General features: G+C 39.3%; 2 protein-coding genes across 3 annotated transcripts in view; both read right to left on the reverse strand.

Moving 5' to 3' along the window:
- LOC137992851 (DENN domain-containing protein 3-like) overlaps nt 1–21245 on the reverse strand; it is a 43884-nt gene extending 22639 nt beyond the window's left edge. The window contains exons 1-27 of one of the 2 annotated variants that reach the window (XM_068838395.1): nt 21030–21245; nt 17720–17849; nt 16949–17075; nt 16187–16348; nt 15056–15124; nt 14529–14584; nt 14040–14100; nt 13477–13576; nt 12858–12969; nt 12667–12718; nt 11343–11488; nt 10913–10974; nt 9302–9401; nt 8931–9037; nt 8669–8713; nt 8490–8569; nt 7442–7472; nt 6326–6359; nt 4939–5004; nt 4339–4445; nt 3786–3925; nt 3001–3047; nt 2786–2872; nt 2597–2652; nt 1461–1563; nt 378–403; nt 6–46 (exon numbers count right to left, since the gene is read on the reverse strand). In XM_068838395.1, the coding sequence (XP_068694496.1) occupies nt 6–46; nt 378–403; nt 1461–1563; nt 2597–2652; nt 2786–2872; nt 3001–3047; nt 3786–3925; nt 4339–4445; nt 4939–5004; nt 6326–6359; nt 7442–7472; nt 8490–8569; nt 8669–8713; nt 8931–9037; nt 9302–9401; nt 10913–10974; nt 11343–11488; nt 12667–12718; nt 12858–12969; nt 13477–13576; nt 14040–14100; nt 14529–14584; nt 15056–15124; nt 16187–16348; nt 16949–17075; nt 17720–17824 (2122 nt within the window). In that variant the 5' untranslated portion in view covers nt 17825–17849; nt 21030–21245. Of the gene's footprint in view, nt 1–5; nt 47–377; nt 404–1460; nt 1564–2596; nt 2653–2785; nt 2873–3000; nt 3048–3785; nt 3926–4338; nt 4446–4938; nt 5005–6325; nt 6360–7441; nt 7473–8489; nt 8570–8668; nt 8714–8930; nt 9038–9301; nt 9402–10912; nt 10975–11342; nt 11489–12666; nt 12719–12857; nt 12970–13476; nt 13577–14039; nt 14101–14528; nt 14585–15055; nt 15125–16186; nt 16349–16948; nt 17076–17719; nt 17859–21029 lie in introns of both variants that reach the window. The other variant, XM_068838396.1, reaches the window with a different exon arrangement.
- Nucleotides 21246–25456: 4211 nt separating this feature from the next.
- LOC137992852 (uncharacterized) overlaps nt 25457–27768 on the reverse strand; it is an 8653-nt gene continuing 6341 nt past the window's right edge. Inside the window, exon 3 of the mRNA XM_068838398.1 lies at nt 25457–26875. Coding sequence (XP_068694499.1) covers nt 26799–26875 — 77 coding nt within the window. The 3' untranslated portion in view covers nt 25457–26798. The remainder of the gene's footprint in view (nt 26876–27768) is intronic.

A 27768-nucleotide genomic window follows, 5' to 3' on the forward strand; every position in this document is an offset into this window, starting at 1 on the left:
CTCACTCAAAGGCGTGGACGGGATAGCTGATATGAGAACCTCTTTCCTGTAAAAGGAAACACAGTAATGCAACAGAGTAAATATCGATTACAAAACAAATATCGCAAGTATTTCGGGTTACATTTGTCAGGGTGACACGACGCTGATTGGGACCGAGAATGAGAATTGGGGGAAGTGGGGTCAGCCCCAGGGAACTCAAGTCTTTGCATGTCAGCACTTCCCACCATAGAAGTTAACCGCTTGGCACTGAAATCACCAACAAGAAAAATAACAACATAAAAAATACGTGAAAAAGAACAAAAACGACAGAAAGTAACATAAAGCGACCAGCATCAAACATGATTGTGAAAAAAAAGTTCATGCATATTTTATCTCACCTATCTCGTCTGAAATCACGTTTTTCCTGAAACAACAAAAACTCAGGCTGTTTGATATGAAAGGAGAAGAAAAGAAGTTCTGATCTGTCATTGGACTTTTCAGCCAGTTGTCCATTCCCCCATGGGGAGTGAACCTTACCTAGTGTGATGACCGAGTTACGGACGACAACAATGTCAGCAAAGACAAATTAACGTCTGGTTACTCCTACCACTTAAAACATTTTCGTTAAGACTTTTAAGGGCAATTTCAATTTCGTTCTTTTCCTATTTGCTACCACAAAATTAGTTTGTTTCTGCACTTGTTACCGTCATTATCACTTACTATTCCGCTCGATTTTTAAACACCTCGTTTTTCTTTGTGCACTTGCTTTTATGATCACATATCCACGCTTTCGAAAATCTGAATCTGAAATTTCGTGTGCTATTAGTTTCTTTTCTTTTCTTTTCGATTTTAGCTTGGATTTTTTGCACGAGTCAAGCATCTCTGTTTTCGCTTCGGAATTGTAATATTGAATGAGAGACAATCCAAGTAAGAGTGTTCTTGGGTGTTCGTTGGCTGCATCCAAGGCATACACCTGAGAAACCTCCCGGCTCTTGCCTGACCAGGTTGAATAGAAGCAGGATTGGTGGTGTGATTTATGAGAGCACTCGTTCCATGTGACTAATGATCGATTTGTAGAGCCTCGTTACAAGCTACGAGAGGGTTTTCCTTGAGTACTTCCGTTTCCGCACATCTGATTTCCTTTGTAGTTATCTTGATTAAATACACACTTGATCATATTCACGCGTTGAGGAACAAGTTGCCAGTTGAAAGGACAACTAAAAATCAGAGTCCAAGGCAGGTTAAACCTACGACCTCCGTAGCAGCGGTCGGATGCTCTCCCCATTGGCCTACTAGTACGATGATTTCAGTTGTCCTTTTGCCGGTTTTCGAGCAACTAGTCAATGATCCTTCCCACGGGTACATTACACTGTTGAACATCTGCAGTTGAATTTACACTGGAGCTGGTGCGGAGCAGTAAAAATATTCACGAACTAAACAGCTATTGACGATTTTAAGATTTTCATACAAAGTTTCCCTACCTCTGCTTGCAGTCGTAAAGTTTCCGCTTTCTTCCAGTATTGTCTCGCTCGTAATTCTTCTAATTCAGCGTCTTTCATGTTACACAATATCTCCTGCACAATCCTAAGATACATCAATTTATGGCAGGAAAATAATTAACACTTATTCACAAACAACTTTCTGGTCATTGAAAGCTGAGATAAGTTACTTGCTTAATTACCAGCTTTAAAATACAAAGCAATGTATGGCGTTCTTTCTCAAATTGAAGCTTAATTATCTCTGAAAAATGCATGGTTACCCCCAATTTTCTTTTTGGATACTAAGAGTACTTACTTAGATCTACTTTCTCCGGATAATTTTAAACCTCGCAAAAACTAGTAAGCATCATCGATAGGAAACCCGAGTATATCGAGATGCGCAGAACGTATGTAATAACAATAGTAGGCACCGTCCTTAACACAATGAATGTGAAAAGCTGAATCAAAGGCAGGTGTGACGTCTGCTATAATCTTGGCCAAGGTTAAGATCCATTTGTTCACTTTTCGACCCTTTCATGCCCAAGTAACAATAAAAACAGAGGAACCAAGAGTGTGAAACATTTATTTATTTATTTATTATCCATTTGCCTTAAATACATACTACAATGAAAAACGAATCAAGAAATACAATTAAAGGCGAGGAACACCCAAGGAGGCTTATAAGGAGGACCCCCTCTTATTAATTACAGCAAAGTTTAAGTAAAAACGGGAAACATGAGAAAAAAAAGAAAACTTTGCCAAATCCAGCTACAACAAGTTGCAAAATTAATGGGGACACTTCACGTGGTGAAGGTGTTTTTTAAACGGTGTCTCACCAATTTTGCAACCAGTTGTAGATCATGTTTACCCCTCAACATGCAGCGCAGCTTAAGACAAACTCCCTAGAGAAAGAATTTTAAGGGGGATTGATAACCTTATTTGGGATGAGCTAAAAGGTTGATTAAACTTGTTGTACTCCATTCTCGGTTTTCACATGACGTCACGGCGGCCATGTTGGTGTCCCGACCCAATCCTTCGGGAATTGAGCTCTAGTATTATGCAAACGTTTTCTGTTGCTTTCGTTGAAAAACATGGCTGTTGATCACGTGCGTGAAAACCAAGTATAACGAGCAACTTACTTGGTTGGAAAAAGCTGAACATTTCTCGAAGAAACTAAAAAGAAATCATCCACCGCCTGTTAGAAGAAAAAAAAACCAAAAACAGTTTTTGAAAACATAAAAGTTAAAAAAAAATCATTAAGGTTTAGACCACAAAATGACAAAAATGATTCCCGATCAGTGTAAAAGACTTTGCTTAGCCACGTTTACTTGTATACTCTGTCTACATGCGACTCTCAGCATTCCACGCAGGTACAAATAGTTGGCTACCAAACTGGAAGACTTAGCCATAAGGTCCTGAAAAAAATAGAAAAAGGAAAACCGGAAAAAATAACTAGAAGTATGCACTTGACGTGGATTAAGATTGGGAAGAGTTTCCTTCGTAAAACGCAACAGATACAGTGAAAACTGCTATAGCTCCTTACCGAGATTTTCTCTTCCACAGATTTCAAGTAGACTCCGTAGAAACCTCCTAAACGATAAGATGATAGATTGCTTGTATTTAGAGCTGTTGTAGTAATAATCGGCAAAATGCCAGAAAGACAATTTCAAATTTCACCTCGGCCTTTCTTTTTTCAAAGCAAGTCGACATGTGAGGTCCTTCAAAAAAAGAACTAGTTATCCTCCTTTTCTTTCAACAAGATGCAAATAAGTGTCGGGTAAAAGGCCGCCATCATCAACGGAGCGTGAGCGGCATTGATGTGCAACGCTTGATGGTACAGCCCGCGCATGCAATGACTGTGATAATGAGTACGGACTAAACGTCAGTTTGGTACACGTTTGAAAGAGCATCAAAAGGCTGTTTTCTTTGCAAAGAGGAAAACTCTGCTTTGTCAGAGAATGCTTGGCAAACTAACCGCACCACTGCGTCGGGTAATCCTAGAATTGCCACCCTTTGACTAAAAGAGTGCGCAGAATAATACAAAAGAATAAAATCAAGGTGGTGCTGACAGGCTCTGTTCTTGAGTAATATCTGATAAGATAATCGGTTTGACGAATGGCGAGACAAGGGATAAAATCGAAGCAAACGTCTCTGGATAACCCAATGGACAGCCTGTTGGCATGCCACTCTGGTCCGAGCTCGACTTGAAGTTAATTGCCTCGCTCACACCAGCGTCCCGTAGTACATAGGTTTGACTCTTATTCGGATTTACCATCATTACGCCCTCGTCAATGACAGATTCATTCGATAATTCACGCGATTACGTACCTGTATAAATCCCTTCTGAGCCGAATGGTGGAAGAGCGAAGATGCTTAGGTTTTCTTGCGTATTCATAAAAAACTCGTCGGATATGACCGGAACAGGTATTGGGACAGTTGTGGAACTTCTTTTTCTGAGAGGGGCCACCCTTTAATGCAAACGTAAGGAAACTCACTTTTTACTTTCTTCGCCGGGAAAAAAGGGACCGCAATTCTCCATTGACTTAATGCAAGAATAAAAATTTCACTCTTCAAATGTCACAGTTGAACAGCGGTATGTCGCGCGGACAATCAACTATATTTTTTCTGGCGAAGGGAGAACGAAGAATGTAACAGCATTTTGAGCAAAGACTGGGACACCGAATAAGACTAAGGGAAATATTTCAATGCCTTTACTTTAATTTACTTGAAATGACATGATATAGTTTTCCTGGCCAATAAGAATAACCTCACTTGCAAAATTCACTGAATTAAAACATACAATTAAACCGATCTCAGACAGACGTGGGAAAATTAAACCGCTTCTGGTAATGCAAAGTAATAGTTTATTACAATTACTTACTTTGGAGCAACTCTTGTCTTCTGAGCCATTAGCGTGAAGTAGTCTGTCTTATCTGGATCACGAATGAGGTCATAAAGAAACGTGCTGAAGGAGTGGCTCCGACAGACCTTAAAACATACAAGTCAATGAAAAAAAATATAAAATAATGATGACAGTAATGAAAGAGCATTTCATACTCTTTGAATATCTGAAAAGGATTTGTTACACTCATCGCGCAGAGAAACTACTAACATTTGAATGTCAATATATATTCTTAAGAAGGAGTGAAGCATTGACATTTGGTGTCAAAATTCATTACCTCCGTCGAACACAGTCGCTCTAGAAAAAGTCTAGAAAGGTAAGAATTTTCAATAATTTAATTGATCTTGGCTAAGTCTAATTATCGTCTAAGCCTATTAGAAATTAGCCAGCAACGCTAAAGCACCTTAACAGAAATTTACACAAGACGCCAGCGTGGAAATTGTAAAGGACTTAAACACTCGCCTTTATCAGGGAGAGCCCTGGAGGGGTGAAGACTGCAGAGTATGTCATCGTGCCTGATAATGGTCCCCTAAAAGTGGGATGACATGGTCAAAACTGATACAAAAAAGCAGAACCCACCTCACTGTAAAAATCTTGATCCTCACACGGCTTTGACGCAATGAATTTTTCCATGTCAAAGAAAAGCTAAAGAAACAAAACAGAACTAATGATACTGAATATGCATGATATATAAATTAGTCCACAGCAAACTGCTTTGGTGACGACAAAAATTTAGTTTGCATCAGTTGATTTAATACCGGAGCTCCGGCGGCCCAAAGGGCCGCCAAGCGGAGCACCATTCTGATCCATGAGTTCGTTTTTTCATGGTAATCATGGCTGGCGGTATTGCTCGTGGGCGCGTATGCACGACGAAGTTGTCCAATAATTTAATAATATCCTAATGATAATAGTAATAATAATAATAACAACAATAATAATCATAATAATGATAATAGCGGAGCTCCCCGCACGCCGAAGGCGCGCGCGCGCGGAGCACCATTGTTAAGAAAACATGGTAACCCATCGATGCGAGAAATCTTGGTTTTATGGTCATGACATCATCGACCGTCCGTACATACGTAAATACGTACGTACGTACGTCCACCCCTTTATGTATGGCAATGTAACCAGTATCATGCTAGTTTACAGCATACATCTTTGATATTGGACATCCATGTTTTGATCAATTGACACCTGTCAAAACAAGGTATCCACCGACCAGTATCACGTGACCACATCGCGAGCTCAAGCTTAGAGCTCACCGAGGTCAACTGTTTTTTTTAAAGTTGACCGCGGACCAGGTACTGGTTTTCAATTGGATTGCAGGCTCAACCCAGGTTAACTCACCTAAACATAAGCGAGGCTTCACTTTTCGCGCACTTTCTGTGGCTCGACGCGGCTTCACGGCCATACTGCATCAACTATAGTTCTTACACAGTGAACGTTTTTCGTGTTCAGGTTGCAAACGGTTTGTAAGATGTTTTCTTTCTGCATTTTTCGCTGGTTTCAGTCCAGTTTGATATATGATCTGTGGTCTACACTGGTGGCTTTGCAGTTTTTCAAGTCAAGTATCGGAGGGATATAAACTTAAAGCCGAGTGTTTATTTCTAATTTGCTTAGAGCTGCTTTTTCCTCTGTATTGCAATTTTTGGCATACCTTTAGAAGCTCTGATAAGGTTATATGATGCCTGGAGCACCTGTCTAGAACAGAAACGAAAGGCGAGCGAAAGAGAATGACAACGACAAAACAGAATACCAGTAATAGCTCATACTTAATGGAAGAAGTTACTTCACAAATTCTTTCCTTGGGCACTAAACCGTTTGTTATTTTTACCGATGCGTTATTTAAAGTGGATGCGCATTTTTAAAAGGTGGTTTAATCGGAATGACAATCGAATTTTTATTGTCAACTAGAATTAAATAACAATTATCTGTACGGATAGTCAACAAGAAACAAAAAGCTTACATCCTCCTGCTGGATAATGAAGGTTCTCAAGTCGCTGAAAATTGAAGAAGCAAAAAGGTAAAATAAATTGCAGTTATTCAACAAGTAGGATGGTGCGAACACGACAACTTTACTAACGATAGCTCGCAAAAGACCCTAAAAACTGTACAATCGAATTTAAGGCGCTAGAGAGCATAATTCTGCTCATCGCACACAGAGATCTATCTTATAATCTCAGTTTACTCTTTAAACATTTCTTTCAATTTATAAAATCATTGATATTTCGCTGAAGGATTAGTCGCTGTATATAAATATTCCCACAGTTTTCCAGATGAGATTTAAAAAACTCAGGTTTCATATTTTTGTTTTACAAAAAAAATCCATTTCCCTCGATTTCAGGAAGTCCCAGCGAACTGGATAGGATATCAGATATTCTTAGGATATAAACGAGAGTTCATTTTAAATGGAGCACCCCTGGCACAATTCACTTTTAAAACAGTGGCATGTTTCTTCATAACCAAAGTAATCGAAATGCAAATAGGCCATCCCGATTGGCAATTCCAGAATTGCGCAGGAAACTGGGGCGAGTTACCGATAAATTGACACCATCACATGAAAGATAACATTTGAGATTGGCCATCATAGTTAAAAATCCATACAAACGTCTCTAATTTTGAGGCTGCGTCCCCCAAAACCATATACAGTAAACTCCTAATTTTTTTTTTGCGATTTCTGCAATATTCATAAAAATAGGCAAACAAAGTGATTTTCACGTTCACTTATTTCCAAATAGTACGTCCATGACAGGATTTTTCCAGTTGCCCCAAAACTGGGGCAATAAAAATTTTTAAGAGTTTATATGGTTTTGGGGGACGCAGCCTCAAAATTAGAGAGTTTTGTATGGATTTTTAACTACGTTTTAAAGTCCATAACTTGGTCTCTGCTGTTCGACCCAAAAGCATCAAACTTAGACAGATGGCCAATCTCAATGTTATTTTCATGTGATGGTGTCAATTTATCGATTGGTTCAGATTTGAAACTCGCCCCAGTTTCCTGCGCAATTCCGGAATGGCCTAAGCAAACCATAGGTTGTGTTGGTACTTTGACGTAAGACGACGGCTAGTGCACGTCACTTACCTAAACATCCGAAGCATCATCTCCAGTGTAGCTAAAAACGGAGTGACAAAAGTGTAAAAAAATGAGGCGAAGCCTTTTTTCAAGTGAAAAATACCGGTATTTTTGATTTGTTTTCGCCGACATGGCACGCATAGATTAGTGTCGATGGGGCCTTAGTTTTACTTTAACGCAGGAAAGGACACATGGATAATTTTGAAAACTTGTATCCTAGTTTTGACAGAACCTTTCAGCTTTATGGCCTCTCTCGGCTCAAGATTCAAACATGCTATCTTACTGTTAGGGTTAAAGGACCAACGCAGCTGAACTAACTTCAACAGCCGTTTTGTATTCTGTAAAACTAACATATGTTTAAAAAGAATGTTCCATCGATTGGTCGTTCAGTCAGGGGATGGTCCTTGTTCAAACGTTGGACTGAGAAAGATCGTAGTCACTAATACGATCCTAGGAGGTTTCCTTTTCGAGCGGTATATGTTTTCCTTTACTTAGTAAGCGTGCTGAAAAAGTTGTACTTGGCCCCAATCATAGCTGAATGATGGCAGCTGACAAGCGTCCATCAACTTCGGTCTAGCAATTATGAACCAAAAACCAAGTTTTATCACATAAATAAAGCAAAAAGTGCAAGGATTCCCCTCCCTCCCTCCCTCCCTCCCTCCCTCCCCCCACGTAATCGGTCGATCCCCCTGACCAATCAATCAATTTTGAGTACAGTCCAGAGAAAATAGAGGGGGAAGAGAGCTCATTCCCCATACATACCCTTTTCCATAGGTAATATGTCTCAAGTTATTTTTAGATCGACTCCCACGCTGTACAAATCCCAAGGGGATTAGGCAACAGTCAATCATATGGCAAAATTTGTTCTCTGAACGTGGGCTATCAACGCGGAACACATTCCCGCCATGTGAATGGCTGTTGCCTAATCCCCTTGGTATATTTACAGCGTGGGAGTCGATCTTAATATAACTTGAGACAGATTACAAATGGAAAAGGGAATGTATGGGGGATACCCTCTCTTCCCCCTTATTTTTTCTTGGTACAGTCGAATACTCACATGCCAAAACAACCTGTCGAAAATTTCTTACAAATTTTTCTCGTTCCTGTCGGAGTTCTTCCAAATTGAAGAACGTTTGCCTATAAATTGAATACGAACTGTTAGTTTTTGAAAATAACACTGGCAAAGTGTCACGCTTAGGAATGTCAAAATTGTGGAAATTAGTATATTGATCATACCTTTGAACAAGTACTCTGTCAAAATGAACTTTTGCATTTTTCATCCTGTGAAAGTAATTTACACGTAATCATGACTAGAACACAGATTTTACTATCCTTTGGGGGGATAAGTAAGTCAGCCATTCTAGTAGTGCACCTCCACACATCATAAAGAGCCTGCCTTATTTGGTACCTCAACATAAACTAGATTATGTATCATGCACCAGATTGATACTTTAATTTATTCTGAGAAGTTAGGCATGCTTGAGATTCAGGTCAGTACCTGAATTTGAACAGGTCTGTGGCATAGGCGGGAAGCCGCGGAATTTTTGCGTCTTGATGAAGCGTTACTTGTCCTTCGTCAATGTCTGCAATTACTATGCTAGAAAACTGAAACACGCAACCAATATGAGGATAGTAAATGTTTATATTGTTAGAGAACAATGCTGCACTGGATGTCAAGAAATTTTTTTTTACAATTATACGACCAACATGCGGCTTTCAGACCCTTTGAAGCCATGCAGTCCAGAACTTTACTCGACAGCATCTAGATTTCTCGTCTTTCCACTATCGAGTAATCAGAAAAAAAACTTTGAATGACAATCGCCATAAAAGGAAAAGGAAAACCACTGAGGCGACACAACAAACGGTTACCTCGTCCATCTGTGTAACAACGCTTTTGATCTGATTCTTGTGTTGCGCATGACAACCCATAATAAACGCACCAGGAGCTTCCACCAGATCAAGAAGGGTGCTGAAATTTCGAAAAGTGCAAGCTTTATTTTTTTTTTATTAAAATAATGCTATATCTTTAAACATGCATTCATTAATAACAATTTGGGTAAACTTTGGGCTAAAAAATTAGAGTGCATTTCCTTTCACCTTTGCTGTTAAAACAAGAAACTACTTAAAAAAGAAATAGTGTTTCGTTTCCGGAATGGTAAGGGCAGGAGAAAAGATAACATACTGCAGTGTGGGTCACTAGGTCTGTCATATTGATTTCGCTTCGTCTCCTGAAACTCTCGAGAAATAGGATGGACACCAAATATCTGAGCGGCGAGAAGCCTGATACAGAACGTCAAGGAATCTTAACTATTAACTGGTTCCTGGTTAACCCAATTTATTACTACGGAGGTAGGCAGTGTGGCCCAGTGGTTAGGGTGCTTGCCTTGAGATGCGGCCGAGATCCCGGGTTCAAGTCCCGCTCTGACTATTCGTTGAATTGGATCCTGGTAATCTCTGGTTCAACTTCCCAGCTGCACTTGTAAATAGCCAGCCAGTCGTGATTCTTAACAGTTGTTGTTGTTGTTCTGTTCCGTCATTTCGTTGTGTTTCATTGGCCCTGAAAAGCCCCTATGGGGAGCGGTCAGTTAAGTATGTACTGTATTGTATTGTATGTATTGTACTACGACTTATAAGTGCGAAGATTGTTTACATTACTCATTAACACGAAGATAACTTTAGCTTTTTTAAGAATATATCGCTTTAATCCAATCCAAAATCATTCATATACTCGTAATATTTATTTTTCCTTCGCTTTTGTATTTTCCAGCATTGTGATTCGCGATACTTCAGGTTCAAGTGTTCACAAGTTTGTTTTTGCATCTCATAAATGTTTAGATTTTCAACTAAAGACTTTGTTTTGATTGGCCACCCAGCCTCATTGTGTATATAGTTCATCCTGAAGTCAAAGTAGATAGCGAAACAAAAATTAATTTAGACTTTGTAATGAAAACATGTTTGTAGTTAACAAATAAACGGCCGCCCCACAGTTGGACAAATCATGGCAGATGTTTACGTGATGGTTAGATTAAGCTGTACGGAAAAGCACTAGGGCATAAACAGACCTCTAAGAAACTAAGTTCACTCAGTATTATAAGGTACAAACAGCAAAAGCAAGGGGCTAACATTAGGAGTAGGATCGGATATTTCCTACTGGGAATCGACTCAAGCGAAGAAGTCCACCAGCAATTTTCATGACGGAATAAATTAGCAATCAAGATCAGAATGAAAAGCAATTTAAATAATCTTCACACACAATCCGGTCTTGGTAGTGTGGCAATCAAATGACGCTATTATGCAAATGAATCTTCAGGGCCAGTGTTCTGTCTGAGGGAAATAAGCAAATCTTGCAGGTTTATTTCCAAGTTAATTATGCTACGTAATTTCACGAGCGCGTTGAAAGTTCCTCATTATTCGTCAAATTCAAATAAGGTTATTTCGTTAGCATTTCCACATTTAACCCTGGAATGGATCACTACTTACCTAGGAAGAATGGGAACATATGTCCAACTCCAAGAAAATGGTTGTATAAACGTGAAAAAGCTCTACATATATATAAAAAGGCAAACAGACAAATACGTGAAGCTCATTAGCCTATGTAAAGAGACCAACAACAGTTAAATAAGACTTTAAAACTTTTGGGAGTTTTAACAAGCCAAAATATTTTTCGCGCGAGGCAGTCTGACGACGGAGCCGCCATCGCTGGCGTATAGTGTGTTCTAGTGTGCGCAATACCGACAGCTATTCAAGCTATGGAACTTTAGCTATTTTCTTGTCTGGCGCATAGAAGGTTATAAAAGAAAATAAGGTAACCTTTCCAAGGGACACCCCTTGCCATGTTGGAACAACGGGGCACCTGAAGTTGCAGAAGTAGACAAGTGAAATTGCGAGTTCGGCTATTTTGAATACACACCTCGATGATAGGAGTAAGAAGAGAATAAGACGCGGAAAGGAACACAATCCTCTGTTGTGTCAATATGCAGCCGATCAACAAGAGGATATCATCCAAAGAGAAGTAAAGGAACGGATAATGAAGCTCTATGTCTACAACTCTGGTTTCTAAAAACAGAAAAAAGAATCTTTTATGAACAAACTAGAAGATCTCCAGCCGCTGGTGTCAAGTTGCGCTTCCTCTAACAGCCACAGTAGCAAGGGCTACTAGGACGCAGCTTAATTGGGTTTGGACGAAGGGTCCGTTATTTCTAGTCTCTCCGTTGCATAATTATTTGTGTTCACAGTTTTTGGAAAAAAATTCTCTAGGGCAGACGGACGAACAAAGTAATGAACGTACAAAAGAACCCAGCAACAAAAATTACAAGCCCTTACGCGCCCGAACTTTTCAAACAAATTTCCAAATCCTGTTTTAGAGATTAAAGTGATAACAAGTCTCATGTGCTTTCGGGTGAGTATCTAACTGTACGTGCGCTCTGTTTGTCAATTTGCTGAACTTACGGAAAATATCGTGACAATGAAAGTGCGTGTTGATGTCTGTCGTACCCTTCCATATTTTCGCATTTCAGTGATTGAGAATTAAACAAAAATCTCTGAAAACATGTCGTTGTGGACGGCTTGCCCAAAGGAAAACCAATGGATCCCGTTTGTTCAGTGAAGTTAGTGCCTGATGGAATGGGGTATTGTCTGGCTGGGTGTGCGTCTGGGAATACCCCGTGCTGAACGCCTTGGGAAATCAGACTGGCGAAGTGCTCATCATCTGCGCCTCACACCTGTGTGATCATATGTGGGCTGAGTCTCGGTCATTGCAACCTAACGCAGTTTTTCTCAATCATCAAAATCGAATCCCAGGTAATTGCATCTGGGTGTCGTGCTGTGCTCCGGGGATCAATCATGGACCATATGGTGGCCACTAGTCACCATTTATTCATACTTTCGGCCCGATTCCATTGGGCTGCGTCCTTCGTAATTCAGTCCAGAAGACTGCAGACAAGGGTTTCTTTCTTTTCGTTTCTTTTGTCCTTATTTTTCCCATGCAACTACCGGTAGTGAGCTTTTGAATCCTACGCCATGAAAACAAACTTGGCAAATCGACTTATGCACAAAACAAAACAAATTCACACAACTGACAACAAAACAAAAACTCTCGTATACATTATGGCACTAATATAAAGCCTTGGCCTCTCGTTAGACTTTCAAGACATCCAGTGATGCAGAACAAGGCAAATCGGTATATTGCCAAATTCAAAAAGCGCATTCATTACGTAATGACTGTTTTTATTTACCAGGGTTTTCAGCGGGTCGCACTAAATGTCTGACGCCACACAACTCAAACTCCTATTGAAAAGAACCAACGAGCAAAACAAGTCATTATGGATGAATCGACAAGGCTAGTTAATTGAGACTGAACCATAACAAGAAAAAAAGAAGGATGGAAGAAGCCAACAAATATTTTTAAAATGTTTAGAGATCTTACGATTCCAAGTGAGCCTGGAGGTGGGACAGGTACCATAGCCAACTGTGAAACAAATCGCATTAATGCTAGTCCGAAGCTGCGTGCATCACTTGTTATTACTTGTGGCAGCAAACTGCAAGGAAAGATGTTTGCTAACGCAAATCTGACCAAATTTCACAAGTCATGTATTCCATAGGTATTGAGAAGAAGTACATTGTTAAGTGCATCTTCAAAGATACAATAAACTATTTAAATCGTCCAGACGCATAATGCGGCTCTCGTCCGTCTTCATGCAGGACGCATCAAATGACGAACTAAAAGACACGTTAAAATAAATTGCCCAAAGTCGTCCAGACGCATTAGACGTCTCTAGTATAAAAACGGCCAATATCACATATTCCCTCTGTTGATACCAAAACGTTGGTTTGAAAGGGCTTTTCGCTGTAAAATGACATATCTCTCCATCGATTATTTTGCATGTTAATGTAACCATTGCTACATGGTAATCTGCGAGTCAATGGTACATCAACCATTAATCTTCCCCTACTTTTCGCTTCCGACATTTGCGTAGGCCGCATGCCGCGTATTTGCTATGGTGCAAAGAGATATCAAATGAGATTGAGCCTTTCATATTACTTACCAAGACAAGCAGTCTTTCATGAGGTTGAAATAAGGCCATTTGGAGATAAGACAACAGCACGTTGGAATAAAACAAACTGCTAGCGAAGAACCTTGCAAAGCTTAGAGATATCAATGAAAGGAAAATAAATGAATGAAGTTAGTTGTTGACGGAACAATGACAAGGTTAAAAAAGGAGAGAGAGAAAGAGAGAGTTTAAATAAATGTATAAAGGTCAAAGCTTTTTTCAATCCCAATTTGGTTCCTCGAATTTTGCAAACGTGAAGGAACTAATAACTTTCAAAAGTTTTGTGGTGAGCTTGATTGTTGATTAACTTGATTTGTTCAAAGAAAAATTGAATCCAAGAGATACAATAAAACCCTAAGTTGAGAGACACATTTAACTTTTTCTCTCTTCTTGATAATGATTCTGATTCTATTCCTTTCCTGTCGAGGAATGTCTGTAGGGAATGCCCGTAGGGAGCCTTGCCTCACTTAGGAAGTCCCAAACCATCCCATATTTCTAAACGGCTCGGGGCATAAAACTACAGCCAAAGGGAAGAAATACGCCTTGGGAAATCTCACCTTTTTCATCACCTTTCTCGTCCATGTAAAACAATTCATACTTGCCACGACAGCCTTCGTCCTGTAGACAAACAAATAACGTTTGACGCAATGTCAATTGCAACAAGTTACGTCGAAAAATCAATGTAACTTTAAAAGAAAATAACCAATGGATACGACTTCAAAAACGTCAGTCCTTAATTAAGGCTCAGTGTAATGAAGTATCGAAATAACTAAAAGGCCGTTGAGATTCAGCTAAAAAAATGAAAAATCAACCGATAAGCCGTTGCTTTCTCTGAAAACTTAGGAATTTGGTCATTTGGTCAATGGCAAGGGGTTTGAAACAAGTTTATTGGGCGGGAAAAACGCTTGGCAGCTGCATGGAGATTACGTTTTAGCTATCCTCTATTAAACAAACAACAACGTAAACTGATAAGAAAACAGTGATTTTTTTTGGAGAACTGAAGCGAAAAATTGTTCCCACAGAAAAAGAGGGTGAAGAGCGCTAACCTCCTTGTAAATGAACCCTCTAAAAAACGTCATGGCCATACAATAGGTGCGGTTACCTGTTGAATAGAAATAACAATACATTGAAACATATATCGAGCAAATTGGGGCAACTTTTGAAAAAAAAAAAATTGTCTAACTTCCTAATTTCTCATTCCGTTTTAATGATCGTGTGCTTCACAGCATAGCAGTACTTCGTTGATCTGTTGATCAACGGCTACATTCTTTTCAAACGAGTATACAGTGTAATTATCTATCCTTTCATGATGTTATTTTCAGCTAGTAATCATCACGTATCATTGCATTAAGGGATACCAAAAATAATGAGTAAGGTAGAGCGATTTTTTCGCTGGATGGTAGGTCTGTCAATAAGTACAATGTACTATGCAATTCAATATTCATAAGTGATTTGAAGGAACACTTGCATGATAATCCCTCGCATCCTTTATCATCCTATTTATCATCCTCTCTTGCAATGTTCCGGCGTTTTTTTCCGTTGAAGTTGAAATCTAAACCAAAATCCACCCTACCCTCAATGTCTGTCAAGATCAGCGAATGACAGGAAACAGGCTCTCTTTTCTTGGAAACATATGCACCATCTGCAGAATTTAAAAGGAAGATGTGTGCTGATAAAGACGAAAATGACATAAGAAGACGCGTATTAATACTACTTTAGAAATGCTTGATTTTCAAAACAGGCACCATTGACTGATGCTGAGGAGGTTTCAGCGTGGGAGACAGCTGCATGTAGTGATCAGAACGATTTTTGCAACACCTTACGTTTTTTCTTCGCCAACAAGATAAAAAACGTACTTTCAAGTATTGCTTTCACACGATGTGGGAAGCAGGGTTGGCGAGGATGCTTTAATTCAACCTCTGTACCCCAGCACTTGCACCCGATTCCAGCACTTGGCGTCACATTTCGGTTGAGCGTGTTGTTTCTTTACTCTGTAAAGAAAGGGTTTTCCCTCTCATTGCAAAACCGATTAGTTCTGGGTTAATTTCATTTGATTTTTATTCTCCCAACTTATAGCACTTTTTTGGCAACTAACAAAAGCTTGAGACATTAATATTATTAATAGTGTCCCAGAGACCACATTCGCGGCCATCCGTTTGTCCAAGACGACCAAAAACCCATCGGGACGAGTATGGTAACTCCAAAGGTCGTCCGTGAGAAGAGTGAGGTTTTGGTAAATGTGATACTAATGTGGCATTAGTTACAAAGTGTTTCGCCACTTCCGCCCAAAATAAAAAGGGAAACATTAGTGGAGAAGAACTTGCTGCTTACGAAGAGGGACAACACAAAATTTTGGTAGCATATAAATGGACAGACAGGAGCGTCCAAAACGTTGGGTCTTTTAATCGTAACTTCAAGCACGTTTTGCTGTAGCAGATATGATTTCAGACGAGAGAATGTAAAATAAAACGTGAATGTTCAAGGTACAAGTAATTTTATGGACCATTTTCTATACTTCCGCATTTTTTCCACGGCAACCCAAAATTTGTCCAGGCAAGTATAACATATAAAGACGTCCACTATACTTTTAGCTTGCCCGGCTGACGACTTTGATAACAAATGAATATGGATCCGTGCAGTGTCCCGTATTATTGTCATGGACTAGTATAGTATTTTAGGCTGCCTTAATACTTTCATTAATTACCAGGAAAACAAAGAGGAGGCAAGCTGCTGATAGCTTCAGGTGGTAATGGCAATTCAGTTGGTTTGGGTCCACCATGTAGGTGCATCACTGATCCACGGCGACCTCTTGCTCCCCTCTTACCTGGACTACACAATACAGCATGGTTGGGGTAAAATGGCTCACCTGCAGTAAAGAAACAGTCTTGTCAAATTTGCTTTTATAAAAGACAATGTGTCCAAAGAAAGAAAAAAACTACTCGTAAAGACCCATGTTCACCCAGCAGGCATTGCGTGCTGTGGAACAACTTTCCTGCCAAAGCTGAAATTCATCCAATCAGATTGCTAGGATAAGCAATGCGAATTTCCACAACCACAACAAATGGTCAAAAAGCCCGCCGGTTAAAGGTGGGCCTTTAACATTTAAGGTGTCTTCGCTTCGGCTAATCCTGATTTGTTCTCAAATAACCATGCTACTGTCTGGCCCTATGGTGCGATAATCAAACCTGAAGATCAGAGGTTTTTCTCCTTTAAGGGGTATGTTTTTCTCAAAATTTAAAAATTACATCATTACTCAGCCTGAACTGCATGTTACAGTATGTACTGCAGTTCACGTTATGGTGTTAGTGCAAAATAAATTACACAGTCATGTAAATGAGGACAAGCATGGGTGGTAACAGCATAAATTCTTGAAGGCAGTTAGTAAGAGGTATATGTTCATATATTAAATACACTTCATAGTGACACTCCATTACACACCACCCCATTATCTCTCCACCAAACTTACCATAGACTTCACACTGAGTTTGAGGAAATGAAGCTGTTTCGCCTGATATTGCTGCCAAAACACTGGTCTCAAACATTGTTGAAAAGAGCCGCTGATCAGTTTTATTGCCTTTAAGCGCATTTTTTTGCTGTGGAGAATTAAGCATTACGAAAGAGGAATGAAAAATCCTGAAAATCAACGCAATAAGAATTTTTTGGTGTCATTAATTCAATATGAAATTTTAGTTTTGATGGTAAGGTGACAAAGTTTAATCCACACCCAGCCTGATCCTTGTGAAAGTGAATGGAAATTAAAAGGGGGAGGGGGGTACACCCAGACTTTCTGAATATATGAATTCATGCAGAATTGATAGGCAATAAATAAATATACTTTTAACCAAGCTTACGTATATTAAGGTGGATAAGCACTTCACCAACACAAATTATGGATAAAAAGAGATAACCATAAAATTTCACTTTCTTTTGTTCTGAATGCAATTGGCATTATTCCTTACATTATCTCTTTTACTCTAATTTCTGAGTCACAGCTCAGAATGAGGTAATTATTAGGGTCAATGAAAAATTAGTTAGTGTGTTTGGCTGTTTTTGGTCTCTTTCAGGTACCAACATATCCTTATTTTATTTAGAAGTACTTATTTATTGCAAAGTTGTAAGTTACAGTAACATGATTACTATGGGGGTAAATAAAGGTCAATCTGTTGTTGTTGTTGTTGTTGCTGTTTTCGATCAAAATCCCACTGTTCCCTCCAACATTTCACAAAACAACAAATACCTTGGGCAATGAAGATGATGGTACAAGGCCAGTATCCTGATCCATGCCAACCACAACACAGATCTCAATTAAACTGTTTAACATCTTCTTAAAAGGATTGTCCATCCCTTCTCTTTGTTTTGATGATGAACTGCAATAACTTACAACATTATTTAAACTTATCAAAATACTTTACATCTTGTTACAAGGATAGAACACTAATCAGTAAGCTTGTCACAGCTTTAAAATTAAGGAGAAATTATAGAATACCTGGCCACTATTGAATTCTAGTAGCGGCATACTTTGAAGAATGAGGGATAAAACAGTATGCTATTCATATGCAAATAAATGGCTGGGTATTCTACAATAGAGCCCAGCTTTAAATTACACCTGATGAAGACACCTGATGAAGGGTCTTGAATCCTATCTCAAATGTACTGGTAAGTTCCAGGTCTGATTGTAACATCATTTCTTTAATAAAAAGAGCCTAAAGTGCCTTGGAAGTGAAAATACATGTATCTTTTGCTTATTTTAAAGACCTTTAAAAATGATAAAGAATGGTGTTTTCTATTTTGGAATACCTTCTCTCATTTCAGAGATATTAAAGTTTTCGTTAAAAAACTGATGACATCACAAACTGTACAATGACTGTCATAAAATATCTCTGAAAATATTGGAGTAATGATATTCCAATTTGGCACAAGTAATGTACATCAGACAAGGCACAAAGTGACATCCATTAAGACGTTGCCATGGAACACTCTCGTTTCCAGTCTCTCTTGGCAATAAACCAAATATCTCAGATTTTGAACAAAATAATAAGTACAGGCAGATGGTCAAACTTGAAATGCATGCTTTACATCTCTCAGCTTACTGAGGGTGAACATGTCTTTTTGCAACAAACAATAAAATCAATCCTGCATGAAATGGCCCAGCAGCATGTGCCTTACTTGACGTCATGTACTAAAACCAGGAATACAGGAAACCAGGAAAGCTGACGTTTTGAGCGTTAGCCCTTCGTCGGAGCGAAAGGGCTAACGCTCGAAACGTCAGCTTTCCAAATCTTTCATGGTGGTTATTCGACCTTCATCAACTCGTTTGCTAAAATAAATTTCTGTTTCAATCTCCCGCCGACGCAGCACCACATTTTCTTTAGAAACTAAAATTTTGTTTAACCCTAGCTAGGCCTAAAAACCAACTTAAGGCCTAGCTAGGCCTAGGGTTAGCCAAATTGAGGGTTTTGGGTTACTTTCAGGGAGTGTTCTGGGGTGTTCCAATGTTCCTGGTTTTAGTACATGCCTTACTTGACATAGATCACTGCTGCCAAGTTTGAACAGCACCTATCCGACAGTTTTGGCCTGTTACAGTCATTGTAACGCTTGTGACATCATTAATTCTTGAACTTAAATATCTGTGGAACGAGAGAAGGTATTCCAAAATAGAAAACAACATTCTTCATCAGTTTGAAAGGTCTTTAAAGTAAGCAAAAGATAGCTGTTACTTCATAGGCACTTTAAGGAAATCCTTTAGAAGTTACCTCCCACAAAGCTTGCATGTACTGAATATTGAATTCACAATGCAGTAGCACACTTGACAGCTTGTCAATGTTCTACTTGGATTCTATTTGGAAGCTTCATTGTTTTGCTGACATCGTCAGCTCCAATACACTTTCAGAGAAAAAATAAACATGCAATAGAAACCTGTTTGCAGCTTACCCTAAAGAACTAGCAAGGCTGTTACCGAATTAATTTTCTTACAGAAGATCAGTAAGTGGAACAACTGCGGACATTGTAAGGAAGCTAATGAAAAACATTTCGGCCTTTAACAGGACTTATAGACCAAATGCATAAATGGCGGCCAAAAAATTTTTCTTTTGTTTATGTGCTAATTAGACTCACTAGCCTCGTTTGCATGTACCGAATACAAAAGAAATGTTCTTGAGAGCGAGGCTAGTGAGTCTAATTAGCACATAAACAAAAGAATATTTTTTTGGTCGCCAATTTTTAAATGCATTCCGTCTATAAACACCAAATAAATACAAGGTGAGCTTTTGCATGAAAACATGATATCTACACACATGAAAAAAACATGGTTGCTACAGTGACACTATAAATAACGCTGTTGTTCTCAGCCCAATGACACGGTCATGGGTTTGGTTTAAGCCTGGACTTTTCTTAGGCTTGTTTACAACATCTTAAGTTGTGCTACAGTGTATAACTGTGATGATTTTTCACTAATGACTTTCATACATTCTGCATATTTTTGTGGTAAGAACCATTAAGATTGTAATTCTATTGCTAGTTGATTTTTCTCTGGAATCATATCAAGGAAATGATGTGAGTCCTTGCAAAGGCTTCTTTATACTGAAATACATGTAGCATATATCACAGCGCTGTCTATGGCATTGCTAAAGGGAGAACAAGGTCAAGGGTTAGGGTTAGCCTAACCTAGACCTACAATAGGTATGCTAACCTGCAGGTATTTTTTGCAGGTTGCAGGTTGAAATTTAATTACAACTGGATATACTTATCGTGACTGTTACATGAATACATGTAGCTAACCTTAGGCCTAAGGTTAGCTATTCATGTAACAGTCACGGTAAGTATATCCAGTTATAATTAAATTTCAACCTGCAACCTGCAACCTGCAAAAAACACCTGCCGTATGATAACCCTCGCCCTTAACGTCGCCCTCACCCTCGTTTTAGCAACACCACGCTGTCTATCTGAGTTGTAAACCAAGGCTTCCACTCAAATCATTCAAATGAAAAAGCGGCACACATTTTAATTTGAACAAATCTCATTTCCATTTGAATGGTTTCACAAGAATACTCGTTTTGAAACCGAGGAAAACAGCAAATGTTAAGTGGACTACTGAGGTTCTCGTGACGCAGTGTTATGACTGCATGGGAATAGTCAGGCTGGAACACTAACAAGTCACGTCACTTTCCGATTTCCATCGTTGAAAAAAAAATTGTCATTACATTTTAGTCTGAGGCATAAACGAACACCCAGGCCATTTATTCGAACAATATCATTTCCTTGTTAATTGAAGCGCAATATTAAAAGAAAAAAAGGATTCTTGTCGCTAGCACCGTCAATATTGCTAAGAGAGGGATATTTGGTTTGCAAGTAAAATTATGACGAGGCACTTAAACTTCATTCAAGTGAAACTGAAATCGTATCATCAGTTCGAAGCACGACTAATTCCAGTTTGCATGTTAAGCTTAAATAAAAGACACAGTATTGGATATCGAATCAGAAATTTAGATCTTTAGCGCACGCTTAGGAATTTTCCTAATTTCAGCTAATTTTCAAAATTAAGCTCTTACCAATTCCGACCAGTCTCGTCTCAAACCGCAGATTGTTCCTATCTTCCAAAGCCAAAACACATAACTCGCCTTCAAAGCTTAACACCATTAGTTTTTTCAGGATCTGCCCCGACAAACGGAAGGCTATTCTTCAAGGAAATCATAGGCCACAATTTCGGGGAAAGAACTACCTGTTTTTGTCAAGAAACAGACAGCGGTTTTCTCCTAAGTTGTGTTACATTGCGTGACAATTTATATTGTCACGCAATCCTCACTCAACTGCCTGAGATTATTCTAGCATTTGTTTTCGAGGACGATCAAACTGGTGATCCGATCGACGTAATTTAAAAAAAAGAGTATAAAGCGAGAGTCGATAATTTGAATAATTTTGTTCCATATTTCGGCTGATACGGGAAATACGTAACACAGAATAAAGTAAAATATAAAATACAAATGATGAAAGGCTACTTAAGATTCTCTGCCAGGGAAAGGGGGCGTCGCTGTCGGAAATTGAAATAAAGTTATTTGTTCTTGTCGGAATTTTAGTTCATCGGATTTTGTTTTTTTTATATAACCCATATATACAGGGCAAGTGTGTTTTACTTGATCACGTCACGTGATGTGGGAATGCCTACAACTCCAAACTTGATGGGCGTCAGTTCCGTTCCTCTTATCGAGCACGTAACAGGCAACTAGCCATTCGCGTGGCGTGCAGTTTGATGCAATAAATCACAACAAAAAACTAAATAAAATTTTGTCTTTCCTCGATTTATTTGTCCTTGCTATGCCTGCTATATCATGCACAACAATAAAGTATTTCTACTGTCCGCAAATGCAGACCATGACTACGTTTACACTAGAGCAAGAGTTTTCGGATTCGTGACTAATCCGGAACGTTTAAGTACCGGATTCGTTTCGGTGTTGACACGCAAACATGAATCCCGTATGAAAAGTTCCCAGATTCGTCATGAATCCGGAACGTTAGAGAACCAGAATCCAAAGTGGAACCTTTGGGTGCTTACCATTAATTTTAGCCAAATAATCCGGATGGAATCATCGTTGCATAAAGGGAAGTAGGCTCGATTACCAGCCGCTGTTTCGGGAAACTCCCGAAATCTCGGCTGGACGCGTGAGGTATGGGGCGCCGATTGTAAATAAATTATTTACCTTGAATATTCTCATTTTTTTCATCATTTAATAAATAAGTTTTTTTGATATGATATCATACTTTATTATTTGATATAATAAATCCTGATTTCAAATCAGTCGTTTATTATTTGATGTAAGAAATCCTGATTTCAAGTCATGTGTTTATGATTTGATATAATAAATCCTGGTTTCATATCATGCGTCTATGATTTGAAATCACGACTGATTTAAATCTAACTTTTAGATTTGATATCAGAGAAATCATGGTTTAACTTAATAAGTATGATTTAACTTAATACCTAATCGGCGCGAGCGAGTACATGTGACAAGTCACACGATCATCTATTGCGCGGGCAAACACAAACATGTCGGATGAATTTTCAAGGTCAATTGCTTCTGCCATATCCCAGGCAGTTCAAAGGGCGGTCGATGAGGCTCTATCACGTCTTCCAAATCAGGGAGTCACTTCAACCAGTTCAAGCTCCACCTCAAGCTCGACCTCGACCACCACATCGAGCTCGAATTCAAATTCTCAAGAGGTACGTACATGTGCTGGCCGACAAACGGTCATTGTGTTCGTCTGGAATCTCGTGTGTTATTTAATACTGAATATTTGGCCATTTTCATTTTTCCTAACTTACTGTAGTGTTGATGCTGGTTTCTGTGGATTGCATGTTGTTCCAGCAGCTCTATAAAAGTTGCGTTTGGAACAGAAATCCCCCGCATTTTACACATTGTATTTTCTCACCGTTGCGTGACTTTGTTAATAGTTAGTTATGACAAGCTGTAAGGTTTCGTTTCAAGTCGTTGAGGCGCATGCAACGGTGAGAAAATACAATCTGTAAAAGGCGGGGGATTTCTGTTCCAAACGCAACTTTTATAGAGCTGCTGGAACAACATGCAATCCACAGAAACCAGCATCAAACACTACAGTAAGACAGGAAAAATGAAAATGGCCAAATATTCAGTATTAAACAACACACGAGATTCCAGACGAACACAATGACCGTTTGTCGGCCAGCACATGTACGTACCTCTTGAGAATTTGAATTCGAGCTCGATGTGGTGGTCGAGGTCGAGCTTGAGGTGGAGCTTGAACTGGTTGAAGTGACTCCCTGATTTGGAAGACGTGATAGAGCCTCATCGACCGCCCTTTGAACTGCCTGAAATATGGCAGAAGCAATTGACCTTGAAAATTCATCCGACATGTTTGTGTTTTCCCGCGCAATAGATGATCGTGTGACTTGTCACATGTACTCGCTCGCGCCGATTAGGTATTAAGTTAAATCATACTTATTAATTTCTCTGATATCAAATCTAAAAGTTAGATTTAAATCAGTCGTGATTTCAAATCATAGACGCATGATATGAAACCAGGATTTATTATATCAAATCATAAACACATGATTTAAAATCAGGATTCCTTACATCAAATAATAAACGACTGATTTGAAATCAGGATTTATTATATCAAATAATAAAGTATGGTATCATATCAAAAAATATTATTTATTATATAATGAAAAAATTGAGAATATCGACGTAAATAATTTATTTACAATCGGCGCCCCATAGTGAGGTGAGCCATTGTTAATCTCCGCCAATCAGAAACTCGCCTGCACAAATCCGTCTGGCATAAATTATATGTTTTGGCTGCGAAGGTATTCTTTGACCCGGCCTGTTCGAGGTTTACAGTGCGTTAAGGTAGGAAACATCCAACATTGCGACAACGAAAAGTGTTCGAGAAGCTGGAGAATGGGAGTTGTGTCGTTTTCTACCGCCTGAGTTCGCAAACTTCACACTGATTTTCCAGATGGCGCCAAGGTCAAAATACGGCTTTCAAATCCATTGCTATTGCAATTTTCTCCTCATACTTCGTTAATGTAAGAGCAAGTAAAATTCCTCAAGATCAATTGAAAATACTTCTGAGTTTATTGCTGGCAAAACGAGGGGGCCGATGAGGTCGACTGAGAGCTAAAGCAGCCGAAGATTTCGTTGATGATTCGCCGGTTGAATTCAAACTCACATCGATCATTTAACCACAAACTCAAGCTCGTATCATCTGGAAACTTCGCACAGACGTTTTAAGCATTGTTATGTAATTTCTGTTTTCTTAAAATCAGTGTTTTTGGGATGTCTAAAGCTATTTCCCCGCAACTATTAACTTTGCATAAATTATATTTTGAATTTACGTCACAGACACAATCTATCGCTCACGCGTCCAGCCGTCTCTTCTCGGGGAGGATACCCGAACTCGAGTGAGCGGCGGGAAATCGAGCCTAAAAGGTAAGCGACTTTCCGAATTTAATTCCGGCCGCCATCTTAGAGAACACCTTTAATTGGCGCGGTAAATTCAAAAAAGTTATTTCTAAAAATAGATAGATCAGGAAAAACGCTACCTCACCAAGGGAAACCAGTTTTGGAGGCTCCTACTGATGGGCTCCTGCTTTCACATAATTTCAACAAAATTGTAATCACATATTATTTAACAATCATTCGCCGAAGGCGAAGTGAATATTGGTGAATAGTCCCCAATATTTACTGAGCCTGGGGCAAATAATTGTTTTAGTGTAATTTTCAGCGGTGAATATCAAGAAAGTGCAAAACAACGAGCTAAAACTTGCTAAAAATTGCAATACAGAGAAAAAAAGCAGCTCTAACCAAATTAAAAGTAAACACTCAACTTTAAGTTTATATCCCTCCGATGCTTGACTTGAATAACTGCGTAGCCACCAGTGTGGACCACAGCTATCATGATATGTCAAACTGGATTGAAACCAGCGAAAAATGCACAAAGAAAATATTTTCCAAACCGTTTTCCACCTGAACACGAAAAGCGTTGACTGTGTAACAACTAAAGTTGATGTAGTACGGCCGTGTAGCCGCGTCGAGTCACAGAAAGTGCGAGAAAAATGAAGCCTCGTTTTAATCTTGGTTGCGCCTGCAATCCAATTGAAAACCAGAATCTGGTCAGCGGTCAACTTAAAAAAAAAAAAACAGCTGACTTCGGTGATACTGGTCACCGGATACATTGTTTTGACAGGTGTCAATTGATAATAAAATGGATGTCCAATATCAAAGATGTATGTACATTGGCATTCACGGAGGGGTGGACATACATACGGACGGACGGTTGATGACGTCGTGGCTATAAAACCAAAATTTCTTGCATCGATGGGTCACCATATTTTCTTAACTACGGTGTTCCGCGGGCGCAGAGCTCCGGTACAAATAATTAAAATAAAATATTCTTTAATTAAGGTTCGATCCATCTACGTAACGAAACGCTTGAAAGCAAATTCACAACAAATTTTAATCTTTATTTCATGTGTCGATATGAATTACAATTACAAACAAAAAATAAACCATACGTGTCAGAAATAAAAAGAATCACAAATTGGAACACTGATCTAAATAATAAAAGAATGATAAAAAGGATAGATTGATGGGCTAAAAGGTAAAGGCAAGGTTAGGGTAAAAATTGGAGACAGAGCACTGAGGTTTGGCCATCTGGCGGAATATGGTAATCACGATAACCCTTATTTAACGTATGTTAAGAAAATGCTCACGACTTTCCAGGATTTACGGACCAATAATTTTTGCTTTACAACATTGTCAACAAGTGCTATTAAAGAGCAACCTTCAACCGACAGGCTTTTCGCCCTCCGTGTGTTTTTGTCATGGAAATTCGAATTTTTTACCGTAGCGATCTGATTGAATGAATTTCAGCTTTAGCGGTATTTTCATATATGATTGAAACTGTTCCACGGCACGGAATGCCTGTAAGGTGAACGTGGGTCTTAAAGGTACCTTCTTTGAGTTTCTGTTTCTCACGTCGTTCGGAAAAAAGAGTTGCATAATTCCTGTAGTAGTAACTGGCGGTGCAGGGATGGCGCAGCGGTGAGAGCACTCTACTCTGCTACGAAGGGTTCTCCTCAAAAACCAACATTTGATTTCATTTGCATTAATTTGTTGAGTTCAGTTTTTAGTGTCCCCAATTAGTGCTCCAGCGCTAGAAGACTAGACACTTCAATAAAGTTCCTTTCCTTTTTTTTCCTTTTAGAGTGAATATCAACATCCACGATTTCGTAATTCGAGAGGTAGAAGTGATCCTCGATCAGAGGCGGATCCAGGATTTTTCTTAGGAGGGGGTGCACCACTAAGGAATGGGGTAGCTGAATGGTGACGTTTTTTTTTCACTCCAGAATACCAGTTGTATTAGAAAGCCGCAAGTCATCTCAGGATGGGGGGAAATGGGGGTGCGCACCCCCTGCACCCTCCCCTAGATCTGCCCCTGTCGAACTACACAGTTCTTTAGTCCCGAGAGCAATTGAATTATGAGGGCTGCATGCAATGTAAGGTAAAATCGTAGATGTCTCAAAACCGAAAATACCATGTTTCGTCAGTCCCCCAGACAAGTTTTGTCAAGTTAAATTTGAAATCTCTTGCTTCTTGAACTGCACCCTTTGACTTAAGATCTCTTTGCAAAAATCGCGTGGATCGCTGGCAATAGGAAAAAATGTCTGATTTACAACGACTTTAGATATTATTTTCAATTTGTTACAGACGACAGAGATTACATCCAAACCGCATTAGTGTTGTTGAGAAAATATTTTTTTCGTGTATTAAATTCAATCGGCTTTAAAAATCACCACTACCCCCGTCGTCTTGAAATGGAGCAGCCATTTTGGAGTCATCTGCAGCTCTTTCCGAGGTTTCTGGGGAAGGGAAATTGGAATTGATTGAGTATTAAGTTCTCAAGGCAACCACATGTATGAGCACACGCTATCTTTGAAATCGGATTCATTTTTCTAACTCAATTAACTCTCCAATGTGTTTAAATTATCGGGGTACAAACCTGTTCAAATTGTGGGTTAACGCTAACTCCTGGCCAAGCTAATTCTCACTAAAACCTACGGCACAGATATTCAACCAGCATAAGTACTAACGAAAGGAAGAAGAGATAGGCTTCTTACTGAAGGCGATGTTACACTGTGCATTTTGTCTTGCAACTTGTCGCGCAACGACATTGCGAAACACGTTGCACGAATCATAGCCCGATGTAACACACCTTACAACGACCAAAAACGTTGCGAGACCAGTTGCAGAAACCGTTGCGAAAAGTAGAATTGAGTTCTATCTTCCACAACGGTTGCAACGAATTTTTTAAGCATTGCGCAGTGTAACATCTGTCCTACAACTTGCGTCACCATGGTCTGCGGAACCAGCCAATGAAAATGTTCCTTTTACCTCATGTGATCATCGAGACGAGACAAGTTGCATGAAACGTTGCTCAGTGTAACACTCGTAAAACAACTTGTTTCGTAATGTGAGAACGTTTGCAGAAATGGCGTTGCGGGACAAGTTGCAAGGAAAATTGTACAGTGTAACAACGACACGCAATTTAAGTACGTCATTCAGGTGACTTCAACGGGCCTCGAACCCATGACCTCTGCGATGCCGTTGCTATGGAATTTTTTAGGTGTCTATAGAGTGTTTTCACCCACGTGATCAGTAACCTTGTTTTTCCACCGAGACAAAAGAAAACGTTTGCATGATAATAGAGCTGAATTCCCGGAGGATTAGTTGGGGACACCAACATGGCCGTCGT

This window comes from Montipora foliosa, chromosome 2, assembly GCF_036669935.1.
Source record: "Montipora foliosa isolate CH-2021 chromosome 2, ASM3666993v2, whole genome shotgun sequence".
Classification (NCBI taxonomy): domain Eukaryota; kingdom Metazoa; phylum Cnidaria; class Anthozoa; order Scleractinia; family Acroporidae; genus Montipora; species Montipora foliosa.